Raw genomic sequence first — 22,085 nt, 5'->3', positions numbered from 1 at the left:
GGGTGACACGGAACGTCAGGGAAAAACACCATGAAATCACAATTTAATTCAGTTTCTCCAACATAATGTAATCTATACAATGCTAATTATTTTTTTCGATCAGGTTTAGAAAACAAGGTTTCGCATCATATCTGTCCTTTGACCTGCTTGTCTACAGCCAGGAAGTTCCACCCTTCTCAGTCTATTGTCCACTTTGGTGCAGCATCGCCTCAACGTCAGCTCACCGGTGCTCTCTTTCGTAGGCCACGTCAAGAGCAGAAGCAATAGCACACTTAACCACGGAGACAACATATTTATGTATTGTGAGATGCTGTACTCCTGAATTCAACACATGAAGGGATCGATGTCTTTAAACCCCCAAACTACGATACAAAAGCCAAGAATCATCCAGTGTTCGGAGCCACATCAGAACGCACCACCCTGCCTCTTCCTGCGCTGATAACACACCGAGAGACAGTCGAGTGGGCAGTGCAGCATCAGGCGAAGAGAAAAGGACGAGTGTGTGTGTTTGAGAGAGGGGAGGGAGGTGGTTAGGTGTCAGTTCCTTGACTTTCCTTTCTCCCCCTCAACCCTTGTAACGGCCTCCATCTGAGGAAGCGGATCCTGCAGAGTGTCTATTCAGCTCGAAGAGACAAGACAAACACTTGAAATGTCCAAGCCAGCATTGTTTAACTTCTCTTTTACAATCAACTCATCACAAAAAAATTGCAACTTGCGATCCTTGGCTGCCAGTTATTAGTGTTCACTGACAAATACCCACACGGTGTAAATCCTAACTTGCAGCTGTATTTGACCAGCAGCTCAGGTGCAAGCACAGGCGTCCACTTGGAAAGAACAAAGCAGAGTAGGCTAACCCAAGCAGGAAAGATCTCGTTTTCTGTGCTGTGGCTTTGCAGGAAACTAAACCATTCACCCAGCCATGTACTCCCATCCTGAAATGGGGGAGTGAAATGCTAAGAGCCAGAAGGAGGCAGAGGGAGGCAGGAGGATGGGGGGGGCACCAAAATAAAAACTAATAATAATGACTTTATTTCCATCTCCAGCCCACAGATGTTTGCTTCCTTCCTTTCCCTTTCATGTCCGATGAAATCTTTTTTTTCTCGCACGGCTTTGAGGAGAAACATCGGTGTGGGTAATTGTAGATATGAAAGTGTTTGTTACTTTTTTTGATTGAGTCATTCCCTGCATTTGTTAGGAGGGCCGATATCTTTCATCTGCGTCGCTCGGGCCAGACTTCAGCCTTCCTCCGTGTTTATCATAAGGACAGGAAGATGCAGCTTCGCCTTGCCACCCCTCCCTACAACATCCTGGGATCATCTGGAAACTTCCCCTACAAGGTTGCTTTTCCATGGTCAGTGCGGAGCTCAGTGACCTGTGCTCCATCGCCGCACAAAGGAAAATGTTCAGGCACAGACGAAGAACTTCACTTTTCGAATTCCATTTAATCTTCAGTATTCTCCAAAGTACTGCTGTGAGTTCCTCAGAAACAAAGCCTCCGTCAAGAAAGCGCTCTATGATGCATCGAGTCCTCGAGTGTTCCAGGAAGCTTGAGATAGGACGGTGACACGCTCTCACCTTTAACCCCTCCATTAATTTAAGCTTCCGCCTGTGATTACAGATGTCGCACCCTCAAGACACAATGATTACTCTCTTCTCTGCGCCCTCTCCGGCATTATCTGACACATTTTTACGATTCTCCCAGCTATTGTTCTGAGAGGGATAAAAATAATAAGTTGATGATGTGGCCAGGCGGGTGTTTCCAGCGAGGAGGTCTTGGGTGCACTGGGTTCAGTGGGGGTCAGGCGGTGCTCCCCAAACACAGGAAGGCAGCACTGTAAGTCATAGTCAGGGGGTGTCAAGGCTCCCTTCTGGGTTCCTCACCTTCAACTATGTCTATTAATAACTCCAGCAGAGTGGGACTGAGGGGTGGGATGAGCACACAGAAGCAAGGGGATGTTGGTTCAAAGCAACTGGGGGCTGTATCTGAACTTAAATAGTCTGTATATGCTCAGTATGACTCATAATTCCTATTGCAGGTTTAAAAATTCTATATATTTTTTTTAAAGAATATTTGATTATTTGTTGAGCATTCATTGGGAAAGCTGCCCAAACTCGAAGTATTTTTATTATCTTAAAATATTTAATGAGTTGGAGGGGGTCTGGGTCATTGTGTGAACATAATTAGAGTAATCATGTGTCCTTTGTATGGCTGAATTGGAGGCGTGTGCTGAAGCGGTGGGAGCGCGCAGAGGAAGGGAGGGCAATCTTGTCCGGACGCTAATAAGACCCAATGGCTGGCGCAAGGTGGCCAGGAGCGCTGGAACGCGACAGAAGACGGTGGACCAAGGAGAGAAGGAGGAAAAAAAACAACAACAACAACCCGTCTCTCTCTCTCTTAACAGACGCGTTTTTCTTGGATGGACAAAGAGGATGAGAGCGCAATAGGAATCCAAGAGAGACAGCAGGAATCCGTGGAGCTTTAGGTGCGCGTCAGTTTGTGTGTCTCGTCAAAGGGGGAAGCTGCGTGGAGAGAGAGAGAGAGAGAGAGAGAGAGAAGCGGTAAGAGAGAGACTTCAAAACACCTGCGTCAGGACAGGTAACGTTGGAGGACGTGTCAAGATGACTTTCAGCTCACAAGAGACCTAGAAGCAGCTGGTGTTTGGTGAAATAGCTGCTCAAAAGATTTCTTATTTGATGCCAAACTTCCAGACTTCCACCAATCAGATCACTCCTTGTGCTTTTGCTCATAGAATCTTTTTTTTTTTTTTTTTTTAAACTGAGTCAGATTATCTGTTTTTGTACTTTTTAAGCTTCTTTTCTGATCAAGACAGTAAGAAAGAACTACCTGCATTTCCCAACACCTTCTTGTAATTACTATCAGCGCCAGTAATCCATGATTTGGAATGGACCCACATTTGACCCTCATTCACTTGCTGTCACACACCTGGAGCTGGGTTGTTGCTGTAGGCGCTGTGAGCCGCTGACTCCCGGGAGCCCCAACCCTCCCCAATGAAGCAGTCCTGGTGGGCCCGCCTGGCACAGCTCGGCCTGCTTGCCGTGTGGACGTGCATATGGCTGGTCCAGGGATGTGGGCCGGGCCCCGGGTACGGCATCCGTCCCAGGCCCAGGAAGCTCACAGCCATGCACTACAAGCAGTTCTTCCCCAACTTCTCAGAAAACAACCTCGGGGCCAGCGGGAGAGCAGAAGGCAAGATCACACGCAACTCTGAGCGCTTCAACGAGCTGGTGTGCAACTACAACCCAGACATTGTGTTCAAAGATGAGGAGAACACCAACGCTGACCGCTTCATGACCAAGGTGAGGTTGTGGTTAAGCATGCTGGGATGTCTTAGATTTTAAGGATGTTGTTGGGTGTTTGACACACACACTGTTGTTGCTGAGTGCAAATACAAGAAATGAGCAAACAGGTCAGACAACCAGCTGAGGGATGCTGAGACTCGTGAGTCTTGATCCTACAAAATCCCTCTGTTGGATGACTGATCAACTACATAAACACAAAGGTGCAGACAGCAGTTTGCACTCTGCCACGGCAGCATGGCACCTTCAAATCAGATCACGCAATCTCGCTCATTGTTTACTGTTCTCTACACTACCTGCCCTTGCCGGGCTCCTAACTGACAAATGTTCAACACAGACGGTGTAAGTTTTAACCAAACATTCCCTCCCCTTTTTTCAGTGATAAGACGATCAGGATGTAATTCAACACTACCCTTAAGAGGCCGAGTTCCCCTTCAGGAACAATTCCTTTTAATCTTTAACCAAAGTCTTTGTTATTGGAATTAAACTGATACCTATGGCAGGTTCCCAGTGTGCCTACCAGAGAAAATGTCCAGACATGGCACCTAAAATTGAATTTCTGATTGTTTACTCGGGACCTATAGCTAAATTCACAAAAGACAAATCGGTGAGGTAGAGCTTATAAGATCTAGGCAGCGAGATGAACAACTTTTGAGCAAAAACATTTTGAATGCCCCACTGGACACTCAGAGAACGCTCTGTTTCGGATGCTGTGGCCTGCTGTGATTGTTTCGGATATGAATCTGTGTTCCTTCCCCTCCCAGAGTGATTGTATGTGATGGAAACTTGTGGTTGTATATGTGTGCCCTTCTGATACCCAGTTTGAGTGTGTCTATGTGTCCATGTGCCCCCTTTTTTTTTGCCCAGATGTGAAAGATGCTCTTTGTGCGTCATTCGGAGGCTCAGAGGGGTCGCCTATACAAAATTCCCGCCTGCTGAAGTAATGGCACCGTCGGAAAAGCGACTATTGTAGTTGTGACAATGAAACGCCTCTCTTCAATGGCATTGCGAGAGAAATCTACCCTGTTTGTTTTCTGTCCCTCTCTCTTTCTCACTCTTGCTGTCACATTCCCAAGTCCGTGCCCATACATTCTTCCCCTCTGCCCTCTCTCTTTGAGTCCCAGCCTCGGCTCTGCGCGACACTGCTTTCTTCTCACCCAACTCCACATCGCTTTCTGTCTCAGCTCTTTCTTTTTCCTTTTTCCGACTGCAAAATCAGCGTTGTTCGGTTAATTCTGCGCCGCGAGACCTGCCACATCACACAAGTCACAAGCAAACACGCTTTCAGGAGATGATAATGAGTGTATCACCTCGGATGCCGACGTCATCGTTTCTTCTGAATGCTATTTTGCGACAATGCTGACACAGTCTGTAACATTATGGCCCACGGGGGTGTTAAGAGTCACTGTGCACATATTTGATCAAATGTCTCAGGGGTGAAACCGAGAAACTCAAGCCTGGAACAATCTGGAAAGGCAGAGAATGGCCTTGATTATTCTGTCACCCTGTTGAAAAGGCCAAGGAATGTGCCAAACTGGCTACAGTAGGTTTGTTCTTGTACTCTGATTGTTTGAGCAAGGTTGAGATGGCCTTTAGCAGAGTAAAGGAGGAATTGTGTGATGATGCCAGCAGACAAACAATCATAACCTGGGAGCCAGAGACAGAGTGCTGAAATGCTGGGCTCATTTTCTGCTTAGCGCGGAAATCACTCCATGCGTCAGTGCCGACTCGCAACCTTCTGTGTTCATAGGTAGTGCCACTGCTGCAGTTAATAAAGGATTACAAATTATCTGTCACTTGTAGCTGGGTTTGGTTCAGATACTGTACATGCTGCAGAATGAATGATTAAAAGTAGTACATAAACTGAGAACTCAATGAAAAAAATGCGTCAAAACATACAAACAAAAATCTTTAGTGTTCGGTATTATTTACAGCTGAAAACCAACCAACCACGCAACTCAATCCTGCCTTTATATCTATATAGGAATGACAGTTTAAAAAAGGAGCGAATGACTCAGAAATGCACATCCATACATCTTCACACAGTGATCCACACATAAAGGCTGCTGTTAGTCATACCTTTTTTTTTTTTTAAACTGAAAATGGTTGTGCTTCCATCAATATCACATAATTGTGACTTTTTTTGAGTCTATATCCATTATGACTCTTTTCAAATCCTTTGTGTCTTTCTAGGTTTAGCTTTTGATTAAAAGAAAAAAAAAAACAACATCTTAAAATATACTTAAAGGCTAAATGACTGTTTACTACTTCAGTGAAAGTGATTTGTTAGACTGTCTTTGTATGTTGTTTTACTTAATGATGCTGATGCCAATATGGGAATTGTAGAATTTAAAAATCTGTTAATAATTTACGATATAAAGCCGGTGTATTTCTATACTGCAAATCCTTGTTTGTTATAGGCTGACACATGTGCTGATATTTACACGTCTGTAATAAGCTACTATTGTCCAATATACCAGCCGTTTTATTAGTTAATGCTGCTTGAAACCAAACCCCCTCCTCTGCCTCGTTTGTTCCCAGAGATGTAAGGACTGTTTGAATCGGTTGGCGATCGCAGTGATGAACCAGTGGCCGGGGGTGCACTTACGTGTGACCGAGGCCTGGGATGAGGACGGTCACCACCCTCCTGGCTCTCTGCACTACGAGGGCCGCGCAGTGGATATAACCACCGATGACAGAGAAACTGAGAAGTACGGTCTCCTGGCCCAGCTGGCTGTGGAGGCAGGCTTCGACTGGGTCCACTACGAGTCCAAATATCACATCCACTGCTCAGTAAAAGCTGGTAAGTTCAAGCAGGGAGCTCTCATACACGATCATGTGTCAAATTACATCGCTTCACTGTATTATGTGTTTATCAGGGTAAAAAAAAAGGAACATAATCTGTACAGTCATCTTGGCTCTTTCTGCTGATCTTTCTGCAGATCATTCTGTTGCTGTGGAAAAAGGTGGCTGTTTCCCAGGCTGGGCCCGGGTGACTGTTGCTGGAGGGAGGCAGAAGAGTCTGTCGTCACTGGCTCCTGGGGACAGAGTCATGGCCCTGTCTGGGACAGGCCAAGTCGTGTATAGTCAAGTTCTCTTGTTTCTGCACCGGGACCAAGAAAGATGGTCTTCTTTTCTGTCTCTGGAGACAGAAGACGGCCATAGATTGGCCCTCACTCCGCATCACTTGGTGTTTTTATCTCCCGACTGCAGACGTGACAGCAGAGAGTACCAGGCTCAGTTTGCCAGCAGAGCCAAGGCAGGAGACTGTGTTCTCATCCATACAGCAGGGGGTCAAACGCGTCCATCTCCAATCATCTCCATTTCAGTAGCAGAGAGTGTGGGAGTTTATGCGCCCTTGACAGAAGCTGGAACTTTGTTCGTTGATGGCGTGCTGGCGTCCAGCTATGCACTGTTGGAGGACCACAGACTTGCACACTGGGCATTTGGACCTGTGCGACTCCTCTCCTCGCTCAGCCAGCTCCTTTGGGAGGAGACAGCAAAAGGACACCAGACCACTGACAGTGAAAAAGCTTGCACTAAGACTCCAATGTGTTGTAGTAGTTTGTCCACACAGGACAAAGCAATTGTATATGTAAATAATGGCATTCTGAGCAAACAAAACAATCTGAGTGACCCTATGAGGATGGAAATGAAAGAGAAGCACTCCTTGCAAAGACCGATGTCACACGTGCACTGGTATGCTCGATTACTGTACAGCTTTGGATGCATCTTTTTAGACTCCAACTCATTTCATCCCTAAAAGCCTAAAAATATAGATACAGTACATGTCCTACTCCAGCTTTCATCCATTTACACTAACAGCTCATGTTCTTTTCTCACATTAAAAACACTGGAATGGCTTGCTTGCTTTTCTCACTATTGTTTCTATAATAATCATCATGACATACAGTCTAACACTGTGGTGATACTTACTCATAATGAGACCTTTTTCTGACCAGGTAAATGTATAAATGGTGATACCAAAACCACTGTATCATAGTCTGTCTGTACATCTGTTATTTCTTTATTTCAGTTATATATGTGGAAATATATATTATTCTAATGGGATAGGAATGGATTCCCTGAACAATAGAATCTTTATTTTTGTACTTTCTGAATCATAATATATAAATGTTTCATTTTATTATAATAATTCTATTACTGGTATTGTACGCCCTACTTGTTGTTATGACATAAAACAAATTAAAATGTAATTTTGTGAAGCATCACTCTTTTTTTTCTTCAGCTCTGGAGTAAAGTCATCCCTTTAAGCTGCTTTATAATTTGTCAAAATGAGTTGCTTTGCATTAAAAAAAACAAAAAAACCCAGATATATGGCAAATGCAGAGGATAGTTTCCAGGGCTTGCGGTTGAGCTTTATGTATGTTGCAGTGTGCAGCCGTGTGCAGTGGAAATGTAGTCTAACAGGCTGACAGGTTAATGAAAAGCCCAGACGTACTTAATATTCCCCACACTGTGCCACCACTTTGACTTTATCAGAGTCGCAGATTGTGATAAACACTTCAAGGGCTACTTCAAGGCAGTTCTCGGGTTTCTTATAATCTTAGAGGAGACTGTTTTATTGGTATGCATTGCTGCAGTTTGGGTTTGACTGTGTTGAACTTCTATTTTGTTACATCTCATCTATTGACCAAAAGATATAAAATACACTCTAAGTTGCTCCAAAGGCAGGTTACCTGTTGTATTTTAAACATGCTTCAAGTAAAACAGCTTTTTAAAGGTTGATGACAGAGCATAAGGCTGTTTTCGGGAGTGTGAGGTTATACACCCCCTTGTGGAGGAATTGGTATTATACTACACCTGTGAATCCTTTTAAAAAATGTTCTCATACATACAGTAACTTCTCTAAATACTGCATCCTTATTTAATTTATAATATCAATTATATATGGGAGACTTAGTAGTACCTATACATATATATATACAGATTTTTTTTTAACAACCATCTACATACAAAAGGATGTTATTCATTTGTAATTTGTCAAAGAATGCATTTCTACAGCACTGACTGTACAGTAAGTATTCATGTGGTGTACTCTGCACTATACTATCAGTACGATGAGCTCAAAATCAAACTGTGCTATAAAAGTAGCATACGTTGCATTATTATTATTATTACTATTAATATTTTACTGGCGCTGTTTAATCTATATTTAAAAAAATGCACAGGAGCCAAAACATATTCTGTTCTTCCACTTTATGTTCTGTTGGAAACATCTGTGAAGGTATTCCAGGGGATTATCCTTGAGATATAGGAGGCAGATGGGAAAGCACCCAGTTCACCGACTGACCAATAGGAGCGGCCCGGTGTCCTAATACCACCCTCTATTTACATCCATCGTCCAATCAGTCACCGTCTTCCCGTCAGTCTCAGCCCCCTAAAATCTAATCCAATTTTACTAAAGCTGAATGGGGAGTTAACTAATCCTGTCAGGGGGATCAATAATAACCTATTTTCAAAATGGAAACATGTATATCGCTCATTCAAGTCACTGAGAAATTCAAACATTAGCTGAGCCAATATTTCTGTTTGTGATAGGAACCAGTGTCATCAGACTCAAACAATGGTGACATAACTTTGATGACAATATTATTTGTGTATGCAAACATCTCCTTACTTGTGTACACAAATGGATCCATTAGCTATGAAAAGACTGATTGTGTTTGTTGTAGCCTTAAACCAGATTGTTTGGGTGTATGTTTGTTATCTTTTAAAAGACACCGCAAAACCTTCATTACAATCAAAACATTTTGCATTTCTGATCACCTTCAGAAAACTATTCTTCATGTAGCTGCATTCAGTGCATTCACCTTTTCCCCCTTCAGTGCTCTCATGTAAGAATAAAGTGCACAGTGTAAATGCCTCGACACTTAATACATTTCTCAATACAACATCAAGGTCAGATCCCCTGCAGCAGGTTCCTGTTCATTATCCAAAGATCACAAAATGTATCATGAGCAGATAGCGTACTACACTGTGTGCTCATCTACAGGTAATAAAAGTGAAGCATTCATGTAAAATCACCCACATTAACTTCACATCTGGGACATTTAGCGCCTGCTCTCCTGTAGAGTTGTTGAGTTATAGCTTAAGTAAGCTGTGAACCTGTAACATGTGAGCATTTTGCTTGAAGGCATGACTGGTGATATACAGTACATGATGTGGATTAAACCTGTGACGTTCTCACAATGGGGCAGACAGCTACCCAACCTAATTTTCTCTTAGTTCACAGGATCATCTCAATGACATCTGAGCTTTACTTGCATGTACGACAACGTGGGCTCACGAAAGGATGGCACAGGGTTCTCAATGTCTTGATTTAACTAGAACTATACAAAAACTAGTAGAGCAGCTTCAGAGTTTACAGAAGGGAAAGGATTTTTTCCTCATCAAATTTTGAGTTGTGCCACACTTTACGAAAGACAAACAAACAAATGAAAGCATGAAAACAACGTGTTCCCGACTGTACTTTCTGCCCTTATCTGCAGAACAGCTCATTTGCTGCTATGCAAAGCATACTGGTTTCTGACATGCCCTCGCATTTCAGCACGACACTCGGTAGTCTTCCCATCAAGAACTAACATTTAGGGAACTGAGTAGTTCTCAGAACAGCTTTCTTGAACCTATGCTTCCTGGGTCATCCATACCAATGTAATTTTCTCACAGTGATAAGGCAGCCAGCAGATAAAGAAGGCCAACCCCAGTCCCATCCCCCCACAGGATCTGTGCTGTGCTCGCAGCCTGTGACATTATTATTGCTCTTTAACGTTGTCTGCAAATGAAATATGAACATGCATTACATTAGGAAATAATTAGTATTTAAAAGAATAGAAGGATAATCCACTCAAAATGAACAAATTAATTAGAAGATAACACGGGCGGTTAAGTGTCTACTGGATGGCTGAGCATGACTTAAACACATTATTATTATTATTATTATTATTTGAGGGCTGTACACATATTTCAGTTTTTGTTATTTATCCCCATGTATAAGTTAATAACTATAACCAGAGCATATGGCAAAACAATGTGGCAACAAATAGCCGGACACACTGTGAAACATCTAAACAACAAACACACAAACAACAACAACAACAAACAAACAAACAAAAAACAAGCAACATAACGTTAACTGACTTATTTTAGTCCTTATCGATGAACCAGCTGAAAACTTGGTCAAGGTTTATTTCAGATCATGTCACCGATTACGCTCCCCAATCGTTTTCAGGAGCTTCCGTCAAATGCGCATAGCAGTATGAAAACAGACGGAAAAGAGGCTTTATCGACCACGATTAAGTGCACAACTGTTATATTTTATTCAAAATGAATCTGCGCCAAGACAAGAAATGAACCTGATTGAACCCAATCAGATCGTAGCCGCTCATTTAACACGGCCAAAGCATTCTATCACAGGTTTGTCACAGCAACTCTGGTCCTACAATCATAACAATCTAATGAAAAATGGCTTCCCTGGATCCGAAAATCTAATGACCTAATATCTAATATCCACCATATTTCAGTAGTCCGCGCTCTCCACATTAACACATGTTGTGCTCTGAATTATCACCCGCACACAAGGATGTTTACCGATTAACTGAAGATGCAACGCATCCTACTAGAGTCCAGTAATAAAACATAATTTCTGCTCGTTCGTTTGCATGTATTAAATTTTGACGTAGTTGTTATTAGCTAGCACTGCTAGCAGCGGCTAGCCACTTGGCGGAACAGCCGTGTGCAGACGCAACGCAGTTCAGCGAAGTGAAGAGATGCTAGTGACCCATACAAGGGTACCCATGCAAAGTTGAGCTGCAAATTTAGGTAGATTAAAGTCTCCAGTCGACTTAAACTTAAAGAAAAATGTATTCACCCGTGTGTCAACTAAGTTTAGGGCTCTAATTTTCGGATACACTATTTTGTGCAAACTTGCAATAGCTTTAACGACCTCGCGAGCGAGATTCCAGAACAGAGCAGAAGCTAGCCAACGTTTTAGCCGTCAAGCTAAATCCACAAGCCAGGAGCGAGTCAGGTAGATAGTTTCTGGATTCAGTGCATGAAGCCGGGGAACCTTTTACGGGACTGGCCGAAGACTTGTCTTTATGGTTAATAGTTCCCCGGCTGTACACCACCCCTCGACACAAAGCTCAAGTAGCTGGTTAGCTATAGGTAATCCATCTAGTTGAACAGCTAGCTAGCAACACCGCACAGCCTGCCTTCCGCCGACGTGCACTTCCCCCACTCACCCTCCAGCCGGCTAGCCGCAGCGTTAGTCCGGTACATAAAATGAGGCGACCATCAGCATTTTGGGACGCTGTGTGGCTGTTTGGATTTTGCTGATGCATGAGGAGACGATATTGTTTTTATGAGGTGAGCTGTTTTAATTGTGGCCTCTTTGAACTTCTTGCAACAGACATACCTAAAGACACACCAACCCTGACCTTAGACCGGGTGTTAGCTCTGCTATCGGTACCATTTAGCTGTTAGCTTCGACCAGATGGGGTTGTCTAGTTGCTGGAGAACTAGCTATGTTACCTGGGTGCTAACTTTAGGTTGAAATATATTCTACGCTGCCTGTATCCACGATGCGATCCACGGAGTGGCTGTTTGAATTTTAGAAAAGTGCATGTTTCGGTGCATGAGATTTTATGTATTTCTCGTAGTTTTGGTTCTTCGGGAGACTTTGCTGCTACGTCACCATTGATAGTTGTTAGCTTTTCCGTATCAGCCTGTCGCCAGTGACAGGGACATGGCTATTTGCTGGACTGAACCAACCCTTTGAAGTCGGTGTTTACATTGAGAAATAGTGCTTAGCGCTGCAATTATTCAACTATTAAACCTCAATAGCTTTCACAGTGGCATTGCAACAAATCGCAGCTGCTGTTGAGTGACAGTACAAACTAAAACCAAACATGTTTACGGTGAAAGTTAATTTGTAACGTTAACACTTTTCACGTTAACTTTGCTAGCCAGGATGTTAAAGACGGTAACTTAGCCATCGTGTCATTAGTTTAGCTCTGAAACACTGGCAACTTCATTTTAAAAATAAGGCATAGATAGTATGCATATTAGGGATGATATAATGAGAGTTTGGTTTTGGAGGACTTGGATTTAACACTAGTTTGTTGTCAAAGGGAGAGTGCGTTTCCAGTGTTGTTGCCACCGAATACGATTACTACGGACATGTCACGTTAACATTATATAGCTTTGTCCATTAGCTCGATTGCATTCAGCCGTTAACAGCCATCAATGCACTTTGCTTATGATGCAGCGTCACATGAAAGTTGTTTTAATTGTACAGTTATATTTTGAGAATTTGGGCTGTATCTTAAAAGTACTACTTGGATAGACATTTAAAACACCCCCCATATAATTTTAATGAGGATGCACATACTTCGCTAATGGTTAGTGCTGAAATCTATGCATTTTTATTATCTTCTTGAATCGTGGTGAATTCTGCTTCCGTTTGCTAAACACTAGAAAAGCGCACCCGTCCTTGGACTGGCATCTTATTCCAGCTGCTTTAGTGAGAATGAAAATGAAATATTGCGAAATGTGTGCATGATCACGTTAGCTTATGGGAAGGTTTTTCTTTTGTTAAGTATGTTGCCACATTCTTTTTATTTTGTAAGTCAGGAAGAACAGACATTATCGGCTGGATCTATGTTTGAAAACGTATTTATTTCGTGTTTTGTATTGCCCGTAGTCAGTTAGATTGGCACAGCATCGCATCATCGACGACTTGCTCGGTTGTCAGTTTTCTAACAACTGAGGATTCACGATTTGTCAAATTTTTGGCGAAGATGTAATGTAGCACAAAAATATAACATGCTAATCGAAGCCAACTGACGACTTTTAAGATATTACCCGTTATTGGCCATGGACGTTAACAAAACTCCCAACACTTCCTATTATTAGCCGTGTGGATTAAAATACGACGAGCCCTTCATTGTTTGTGTTACAGTAATTTTGTTAATGGCGTGAATCTCACAGCGGAACTATGATGCGAGCGACAAGGTTCCGCACGAACGGAGTCCCGCTGCAACAGGAAGTTCTACATACGGAAGTTGTGTTTTCTTTGTGTATCCCGATTTATGGTTGTTTTATTTAGCAAAACACCATTTCACTTGTAACATTTCGTGCTTTTTTGCCGAAGCAGCTTCACCGTTTTGGATTATGCATTGCTGGGTAAACAACTTGACTTGTTAAAACGATTTCCGATTGATCTCTCTCTGTAACCTTCGCGCTATTTTCATGAGTTTGCGAAAAAGCTCGATTGCATTACTACTGACGTTGTTTAGATGCACACACGGAAATCATCCCAAGTAAAGACATAACAGTCTCATTGAATTAGTTTTGTTGTTTGTTGTCGGGTTTATGTTTAAAGTGCTTTTGGGTGGGTAGGGAGTCGTGTGTGGAGTATGTTGTGAAAAGGGAAATGCTTTTTTAGGGATTGTTTTTCTTGACGGTAAATGTATGTCGGATAATCTCGTATATTAAGGAATTTTTGCATACTATTATTACTTTTCAAGCTCTTTTCCCATGTCAGTATGTGGTGATAACAGAGCTGATCTTAAGGACATGGCCACTTAAACTAAAACGCTCACAAACTGTTTGCATATTGTGATTAACTATTCCACTTATGATCAGCATTCACAAATTGAAGAATTGTTGTGTTTGTAAATTGCAGATCTCTGTCAAGGAGGTCAAAATCAGTACAGGGGATGGACGAGCAGAAATCAAACTGCGAGGAGAATGACTCTGAACCAACAGGTAATGTGTTCTTCATGTTTTGAACACTGTTCTGCGGAGTGATAAATAATGCCATGATGCACCTCTGCACTAAAGGAGCAATGAATATGGTTGAAGACCAAAGCAGATTTTCCTCTTTCCTCAGAGTAGTGATTTGTTATAGTAAATAATTTGGGGTGATGACAGTAGAGCCGGACAAAATAGAATGTTTTGTATTTCCCCATGGCAGATAGGTATTTCTGTGTTTAATGCAGTTATTGCTGAGTATGAGAATGTTTTTTTTATTTTTATTTTTTAAGCTGATGACAATGCCACTGCAAAGCAACTTGTCTCCTCTGAGGAGGAGTCCAAGGCCGTTCCTGCTGCAGAGGACGAGTCTGTTGCTAATGCAGCCTCTTCCTGCACACCTGTGTAAGTTCCTTAGTCAGATTATCGAGGCTGTTGTACCCATAGCTTTATTCCAACGAGATGTTCTGTTGAATCTCTATTTATTTCGTTTGCGACCTTACAGAGAGAGCGTTCGTGCCTGTGCGCTTTGTAACTGTGTGGAGCGGAGCCTGCATGGACAGCGGGAACTGAGACACTTTGGGCCATCTTCTGAGCAGTCATCCCTCAAGCCATCAGCTTCCCCACTGCCACAGCCCGGAAATGATGACCTGTCTTCCATTGGATTTTCGGACTCCTCTTGTCTGACGGCACTCCTTGATGACTCAGGTTAAACGCAAAACATTTTGTCATTGCATTTCAAAGTGTGTACATTTTTGCGTAATTAATACTTGTGCAGAATAATCACAAGTTCCATATTTAGAATTAAAGTTGAGTTAGTTATTTTACTGATGTTGGCCTTCATAATGAACAGGAGGTTGTTGGGTTCATCACTGGTGTGCGGTGTGGTCGGAGGGAGTGAAGCGGACGGATGATGAGGAGCTGGAGAACGTGGATAAGGCCGTTATCTCAGGGACACAGCGGGTAAGTGTAGTGTCCATTGACTTGGTTAGACACTATTGAATGGGAATATAGAAATTCCAAGATTATTCCTTCACACAATTTACTACTTGCCACTGTTGCTTTGTTTCAGCTTTGCGAATACTGCAAAAGGCTGGGTGCAACCATTCAATGCCATGCTGAGGGCTGCTCACGGTTCTACCACTTCCCCTGCTCGGCAGCCAGTGGATCATTCCAGTCCATGAAGCAGTTGGTCCTCCTCTGTCCAGAGCACATAGACAAGGCAGAGGAGCTGGGTAAGAAAACCAAACACCCTTACCGACATTGTGATGAAGTCATAATTTAGGACTCACAGTACAGGGGTTGCAGTATGCACACATCATAGAAATGATGACGAGCTGCCTATCAAAAAGGCAGTGCTGATTTTGTTTTATCAGCTATAGACTGCTAATTTGCCAAGGCTTTATACTTTTTTATGATCTTTGTTTTCAGAAAATGTCAGCTGCCTGTATAGCTTAAAAGTGAACAAAAACAGTCATTGATAATACGTCTACTTTTTAAAACTCTTGAAATCTATACTTGTGTTATTTGCCACCGCCAAAAAGAAAAGTAAGGCCAAAATACAATTTAAAATGAAAGGTAGCATTTCTAATTTCTTAAAATGTAGTTGTTTAGAATGATCTCAAATGGGTTGCCAGCAACCTTTTGGTAGTTAAGAGATATAAATACATTGTGTACTTTGCGTGCAAGCTGATGGCCGAGTGGTTAGAGTACATACCATATGGGCACATACACCAGTGGAGCCCTAGTTTGAATTCTGGCTAGGGACCATTTGCTGCATGTCATGCCCCTGCACTTTCCCTCGCATTTTCTGTCCTTCTCTCCTCTGTTCCTGTACAAATATAGGCAAAAATGTCACCCAAAAAATGTAAATAAAACAACAAAAACAAACTTTCTTTGCCTAACAAAACATGTGACATCTTTGAGGAGGACTGGTTCCCTATCTTGTGGCACTATTCCTTGTTGACTTTCATGATGTACTAGGAAGTTAAAAAAAAATTCATGCAAATGTAGTTTTGTTTTTCTAATACTATTTCATATGTTTTTTCGCAGCTGGTGAAGAGGCTTGGTGTTCAGTTTGTGACTCACCGGGGGAGCTCTCAGATTTGCTATTCTGTACGGGTTGTGGCCTACATTATCATGCGGCCTGTCTGGAGATTGGTGCCACACCCATCCAGCGAGCAGGGTGGCAGTGCCCAGAGTGTAAAGTGTGCCAGACTTGCAGGTGAGTAATGTTTTCTTTTCTTTTATTTAGTGATATTTACACAGTTTTTGACTTCTGTCCTGTTTACTTGAGATTTGTTTACATTTTTCTTCTTTATTCTTCAATTTCTTAGACAACCAGGGGAAGACTCCAAAATGTTGGTCTGTGATGCCTGTGATAAAGGTTACCACACCTTCTGTCTTCAGCCAGCCATGGATTCTCTTCCCTCTGACCCGTGGAAATGCAGAGTAATTCATATTCGTTTTCACCTGTGTACACAGAGATTCCCAGAGCTTTGAAATATACTGTTAAGCAAGTTTACTAGTTCAAAACTGTGTTACGTTTTCTGAAAATATTTTCACGTACCAAGATATTTGTAAGAAAGTGTTTTCCATTTGATTTTTTTGAGCGCTTTTTAACTCCACAATCTGTATTATGACAGAGGTGTCGCGTATGTATGGAGTGTGGTGTCCGAGGACTAGTGCTGCCAGGTTCGGCCCAGTGGTTTGATAACTACGCCGTGTGTGAGGGATGCCAGCATCAGCGCAGCTCTGTTTGTTGCGTATGCAGCAAAGCTGCCAACCCATCTGTTGCTCTGCAGTGCTGCAGCATGTGCCACAGGTTAGTTCAGCGTACCATGGAGGTTGCTATAATGTGTGGCCATGTTACTCCTATTGTCAAACATATTTCTTCATGATCTCTTATTGTCTTAGGTGGGTGCATAGTGAGTGTGCTTTACTGGGTGAGCTTCCAGAAGCCAAGTGCATTTGCCTGCTTTGCAAGGAGGATCAGCAGCAGCCTGTTGCACAACCAAACACTGCAGAGACACAGACGAGGGAGGTGTCTGAGAATACTGAAGGACAAGTGAAACTGATGGAGACGACAATCCAAATGGATGCAGACACGGTGGCAGAAGAGCAGACAGATTTATCAGAAGGCACACCAGGACAGAAGGAGATTGGTCGGGCTGAAGATACAACTGAAAAAGAGACACAGATGGACTTGGGTAAGTCTGAAGTAGACACAGCAATATGCCAAAATTAGAAGACATGCCTGTCATGAGTTTTACTGGATTAGTAAAAAAGTGTTTCTTTGTGAGATGTGTCTATCTAAGTTAATTACTTTTGGTTTTAGGGGTGGAGTCTGCAGCTGTTGACACAGCAGACGTTGGAGAGAAAACCACGGAAGGCGAGCCACCGGTAGCAACAGAAGGACTCAGTTCTGAGGCATCAGCTGCTCCACTTGAGTCTTCAGGTAAACTCAGAACATGCCAGGCTGAACATACATATTTGAAAATGAACACAAAGCAGTTCCTTATTTGCCTGATGCCTGCCGTAACTAATGATAGATATATAAATGATGATACTGATAATCACACATTCCTTAATCTCAAATGTATAATGTGCAACAACAGAACAGGGGGCCTCTTGTCTACCTGCTGATGAAGAGAGAGCAGAAGAGGCACTCAGCCAGATGACCCAGGCCACCCCTTCCCAGGAGCCCACAGCAGAGACACAGTCGGACAACAACCTTAAAGCAGAATCACCACCAGTGTCACAGCAGGGTCCTGAAAATATGGAGGTGAAGAAGGAAGAGGAGGAGGAGGAGGAGAAGCAAGAGGCCACTCCCTCAGTTGAACATAAACTATCACAAGAGTTATTAAAGAGTGGATCTGATGACATGGATGTTTCAGAACAATTCAGTAATGATCCACAAAAGTTACCAGCTTCTCTAAACTCTGTGAACAAAACTGAGCCTTTGTCCATGGATGATAAGCAGGAAAGAAGTCCATGCCAGGAGCCCCAGTCTCCTACTCGTTCTTTATCAGCAGACACACAAGAGGCCCTCTCTGCTGTGGACATGGATGGGAGGTTACTACCTCACTCTGAGGAGGAGGACGAGGAAGAGGATGATGAGCAAATGAAAGGAGATGAACATAATGAGGACATAAAGCAGGAACTACAAGAAGTTAAGCCAGAATTGCTGCTGGATGAAATGTCCAATATGAGCCATGGAGATGAGAGCAGCAGTGGCTTTCTGGGCTCTCCAGGAGAACCTGATCCTCAGCTCTCCATGGAGCTCGGCCTCGTACCTGCTGGCCATTCACATACAGATAACCTGCTCACTGAGACTGATGATTCACTTCCCTTCGAACCCCTCAGAAGTGACAGAGAGAAGGCAAAACGTAGAGGATCTCCAGGCCGCTCACGGGTCAAACAGGTGAAAAGTTGGTCTATGTTTGAGTGATTATGCCTCAACAGCTGACGTTACTTTAAGTCTTGTTTTATGTCTAAAGTGTCATTGTCACAACATGACTTTCCGTTAATTTTTTTTCCTTTGACTTGTAGGGGCGAAGCAGTAGTTTCCCTGGGAAGCGCAGACCACGAGGGGGTGGTGCAGGCAGAGGGCGTGGTGGGAGGTCACGCCTCAAAGCCATGGCCTCCTGCATCGATGCCTTCTTGGTGAGCTATACTTTACACACCATTCAGATGTTTTTTAACTTTTACAAAGAGGTAGTTTCTTAGTTTGTCGCGTAATTACACATTTTGGCTTTTTTTTTTTTACAGCTAAGCATGACCTTAGACACTGGAATTAGTAAGGAGGAAGATGAGGAGGAAGATGACACCATGCAGAACACAGTGGTTCTTTTCTCAAACACTGATAAATTTGTCCTGCTGCAGGTACAGTTATTATTTTTTTTTTAAATTCCAACTACCCTGTGCCCATTTGCTTTGCCAAGAACTGCAGTTGTCACTTATAAATGCAGTGCTAACCGACTCTTGTTTCCCTTTTCACGTTCTCTCCTCTCTTTTAGGATATGTGTGTTGTGTGTGGCAGTTTTGGAAAGGGTGCGGAGGGACAGTTGCTGGCTTGTGCTCAGTGTGCCCAGTGTTATCATCCTTATTGTGTGAACAGCAAAGTAAGAGCAACGTTGTCCTTAGGTTATGTTTTAATTTCTGTATTTTGTCAATGCCGATAGATTAAACCCGATATCCTCTACAGATCACCAAGACGATGCTCCGTAAGGGCTGGCGCTGTTTGGAATGTATTGTGTGCGAGGTGTGTGGAAAAGCTTCAGACCCTTCCCGTCTGCTGCTGTGTGACGACTGCGATGTCAGCTATCACACCTACTGCTTGGACCCACCCTTGCACACTGTACCCAAGGGTGGTTGGAAGTGCAAATGGTAAAAGAAGAAGAAAACTCCTAAGTGCACAATGCTTTGTTCAGCTTTGTAGCTTTGAATTGGGTCAAATGGAAATGAATACATTCAAATTTGCATATTATGTAAAACACTGGTGTCTCAGCCTGCATTAGCAATTCAAAGGCCCAACCTTCTCCTTTTGCTTCTCTTTCAACAGAAAAAAATGCTACACCACTCAATTTGGCGTCTGCAGTTTTTTTCATATTGCGTATTATTTAGACAAATGTTACAGTGTGCTTCACTGCTTCTGTCCAGGTGTGTGTGCTGTGTACAGTGTGGCTCGAACTCACCAGGTTTCCACTGTGAGTGGCAGAACAACTACACACACTGTGGCCCCTGTGCCAGCCTAGTCACCTGTCCGGTATGCCGGGAGAACTTCATGGAGGAGGAGCTTCTACTGCAGTGCCAGTACTGCGATCGGTGGGTGCTGCTTATTTGGACTACACATGCACACACAAGACACAGAAACTGAGATATTCATGAGACTACAGCTTATGAAGACAAGCAAGGAAATGGGTTATTTATGCAGTTTTCATGTCATAAATTATTCTATAACATCTCTGAGTTGTGTGATTTGTTGAAAAGTGTGCATCGCTACGTATTTCTGTGCCCATGCAGATGGGTCCATGCTGTCTGTGAGAGTCTGTACACAGAGGATGAGGTGGAACAAGCCTCTGATGAGGGCTTTGCATGCACGTCCTGTACCCCATACGTGCCCAAACCTGTGGGTAAGTCTCAGAAGGACACCATTTTAAAACTAAAAATGAAGACTATGACTTCAAAGTATACACAGTATATTCTTTTATGTACTGATAACACGATTTTCTTTTCCTGTCTCTCCCTGCTTTTTGCCTTTGTTCACAGTAGTAGAGTCAGCCATTATGGCTTCAATAAAGATCAAAGAGCCAGGTTAGTGGATTTTGCTTATTCATGTTGTTTAGCCCTGCATGGCTATGTTCTGTTTGATTTATTGTAAGTCATTCGGATTTGCAAATGTCACTTTTCAGAACCGCAGTTCTACCGGTTGGAGGGAGTGTGGCTGACAGAGTCGGGTATGTCCCTGCTCCGCAGCATCTCCATGTCTCCTCTGCACAAGAGACGGCAGCGGCGCTCCCGTCTTGGCACTCTGTGCTGTGACGGAGGTCCCGACGGAATGGATCTGAGGGAGGTTGATGGAGAAGGAGAGGAGGGTAAAGGTTGGCATACTTTCTGCTTATTCATTTATGTATGAACAATTTTCAGGGGTGTTTTGCTCCTTTTTAAATTTTATTCTGTATAACTAGGCTGTGGGGAACCCATGGAATGTGAACCCAAGATGGAGCAACCTGGGAGCCCTGACAGAGAAGGTGGTGCTGAGAGGGATGGAGGTGCAGATGGAGGCCCTGAAGGCATGGCTGATTGTGATGGACTGAAAGGAGGAGCAGAGGAGACAGATGACAGCAAAAAAAGGAAGCGAAAACCGTACAGACCTGGTAAGCCACCTGAAACATCACAGAACAACTTCTAACATCTACGTAGATGGTCTCTAGTGTTAATTAAATATTTACAAATGTGTTTTTATTGAATTTTACTAGGAATTGGAGGCTTCATGGTGCGACAAAGGAAGTGTCACACACGGATGAAGAAAGAATTTTTTGCCCAGCTGGCTGGAGAGACTACGTTGGATGGACAGCCAATAGAACGAACTATTGAGGATGGTTGGTGACAGTTGAATTTCATTTAATCCAATATTAAAATGTTTATAGCATTATGTATTTTAAATATTTCCACAATACACACATTTCTGATTTCAGGAGTGGGACAGGGTTGTTTGCTTTGAAAAAATGTGTGTGTCCCATCATCCGCCATGGTGCTGAACCATGTCCCCTGCCAACACAAGCCATGCGTTTTTATAACATGGCAACTTGCTTAAGTTGCAGTCACATGCCACTAGTAATTTCTTAGGAATATAACAAAATTGTGATACTGAATTTCATTGTTTTATACATGTGTAGGACCCCACCCTGACACGGATAACATAATGGATCCCAAACCAGTAGAGGGTGAGGAACAGGCCAAGAAACGTCGTGGTCGGAAGAAGAGCAAGCTTGAGGACATGTTTCCAACTTATCTACAGGTCTGTAGTCTCTCTTTGCCCCGTGCTTTAAACCATTTTGAAACTTACAGTATCCATTGATGTAATTTTCATATCTTAAACATTATTTTTCACTGCAGGAGGCTTTCTTTGGGAAGACACTAATAGACTTGAGCAAGAAAGCTGTGATGGTAGCTCCAGGGCAGAGGCCAGGTGCATGCCTTGTCCGACCTTCATTAGCAGCACCGACAGGGGTCAAAACTGCTACCCCAGAAAGTAAGAACACAAACTTGACCAGTGACAGTCTGCAAACCATTTGTGATAGTGAGTCTGGAAAAGATCAGTACACGGTGTGTGACTTGTCCGTTTCTCTTACTAGCTGAGGCCAAGGATCGGATGGTGGAAGGTAATTTTCCTCTCAAGCAAGAGGGGGGTGAGGCCCCCCAGGCTCAGGGAGACGGTGCAGGTAAATGTCTAATATGAAGAGTGAAGTGGCTAGTTAATTTTTTTT

At 43.1% G+C, this 22,085-nt stretch overlaps 2 protein-coding genes across 3 annotated transcripts in view; both read left to right on the top strand.

The window, feature by feature from the left end:
• Nucleotides 1-2,339: 2,339 nt before the first annotated feature.
• dhh (desert hedgehog signaling molecule) lies at nucleotides 2,340-7,550 on the top strand. The gene is made up of 3 exons (XM_008281234.1): nucleotides 2,340-3,318; nucleotides 5,860-6,121; nucleotides 6,261-7,550. Exons 1-3 carry the CDS (start codon nucleotides 3,010-3,012, stop codon nucleotides 7,079-7,081), a joined length of 1,392 nt encoding a protein of 463 aa, XP_008279456.1. The 5' UTR covers nucleotides 2,340-3,009; the 3' UTR covers nucleotides 7,082-7,550.
• A 3,514-nt stretch (nucleotides 7,551-11,064) lies between these two features.
• kmt2d (lysine (K)-specific methyltransferase 2D) overlaps nucleotides 11,065-22,085 on the top strand; it is a 31,248-nt gene continuing 20,227 nt past the window's right edge. The window contains exons 1-25 of one of the 2 annotated variants that reach the window (XM_008281233.1): nucleotides 11,065-11,706; nucleotides 14,027-14,109; nucleotides 14,388-14,499; nucleotides 14,600-14,802; nucleotides 14,948-15,057; nucleotides 15,167-15,329; nucleotides 16,147-16,318; nucleotides 16,431-16,545; nucleotides 16,740-16,918; nucleotides 17,011-17,303; nucleotides 17,432-17,551; nucleotides 17,712-18,517; nucleotides 18,646-18,759; nucleotides 18,865-18,978; nucleotides 19,113-19,217; nucleotides 19,301-19,482; nucleotides 19,756-19,920; nucleotides 20,119-20,228; nucleotides 20,368-20,409; nucleotides 20,508-20,696; nucleotides 20,784-20,972; nucleotides 21,075-21,197; nucleotides 21,495-21,616; nucleotides 21,715-21,850; nucleotides 21,954-22,040. In XM_008281233.1, the coding sequence (XP_008279455.1) occupies nucleotides 11,702-11,706; nucleotides 14,027-14,109; nucleotides 14,388-14,499; nucleotides 14,600-14,802; nucleotides 14,948-15,057; nucleotides 15,167-15,329; nucleotides 16,147-16,318; nucleotides 16,431-16,545; nucleotides 16,740-16,918; nucleotides 17,011-17,303; nucleotides 17,432-17,551; nucleotides 17,712-18,517; nucleotides 18,646-18,759; nucleotides 18,865-18,978; nucleotides 19,113-19,217; nucleotides 19,301-19,482; nucleotides 19,756-19,920; nucleotides 20,119-20,228; nucleotides 20,368-20,409; nucleotides 20,508-20,696; nucleotides 20,784-20,972; nucleotides 21,075-21,197; nucleotides 21,495-21,616; nucleotides 21,715-21,850; nucleotides 21,954-22,040 (4,039 nt within the window). In that variant the 5' untranslated portion in view covers nucleotides 11,065-11,701. Of the gene's footprint in view, nucleotides 11,707-14,026; nucleotides 14,110-14,387; nucleotides 14,500-14,599; nucleotides 14,803-14,947; nucleotides 15,058-15,166; nucleotides 15,330-16,146; nucleotides 16,319-16,430; nucleotides 16,546-16,739; nucleotides 16,919-17,010; nucleotides 17,304-17,431; nucleotides 17,552-17,711; nucleotides 18,518-18,645; nucleotides 18,760-18,864; nucleotides 18,979-19,112; nucleotides 19,218-19,300; nucleotides 19,483-19,755; nucleotides 19,921-20,118; nucleotides 20,229-20,364; nucleotides 20,410-20,507; nucleotides 20,697-20,783; nucleotides 20,973-21,074; nucleotides 21,198-21,494; nucleotides 21,617-21,714; nucleotides 21,851-21,953; nucleotides 22,041-22,085 lie in introns of both variants that reach the window. The other variant, XM_008281232.1, reaches the window with a different exon arrangement.

This window comes from Stegastes partitus, unplaced genomic scaffold (genome assembly GCF_000690725.1).
Source record: "Stegastes partitus isolate 25-593 unplaced genomic scaffold, Stegastes_partitus-1.0.2 Scaffold227, whole genome shotgun sequence".
Taxonomy (NCBI): Eukaryota; Metazoa; Chordata; class Actinopteri; family Pomacentridae; genus Stegastes; species Stegastes partitus.
Note: the sequence above shows the minus strand (reverse complement) of the source record. Positions and strands in the feature narration are given on the sequence as shown.

Excerpts from the sequence above, each read along its gene's own strand:
- dhh (XM_008281234.1), top strand. The coding sequence starts at position 3,010 with ATGAAGCAGTCCTGGTGGGCCCGCCTGGCACAGCTCGGCCTGCTTGCC. Across the intron at positions 3,319-5,859 it reads CTGACCGCTTCATGACCAAG|AGATGTAAGGACTGTTTGAA; the intron begins GTGAGGTTGTGG and ends GTTTGTTCCCAG. Across the intron at positions 6,122-6,260 it reads CCACTGCTCAGTAAAAGCTG|ATCATTCTGTTGCTGTGGAA; the intron begins GTAAGTTCAAGC and ends ATCTTTCTGCAG.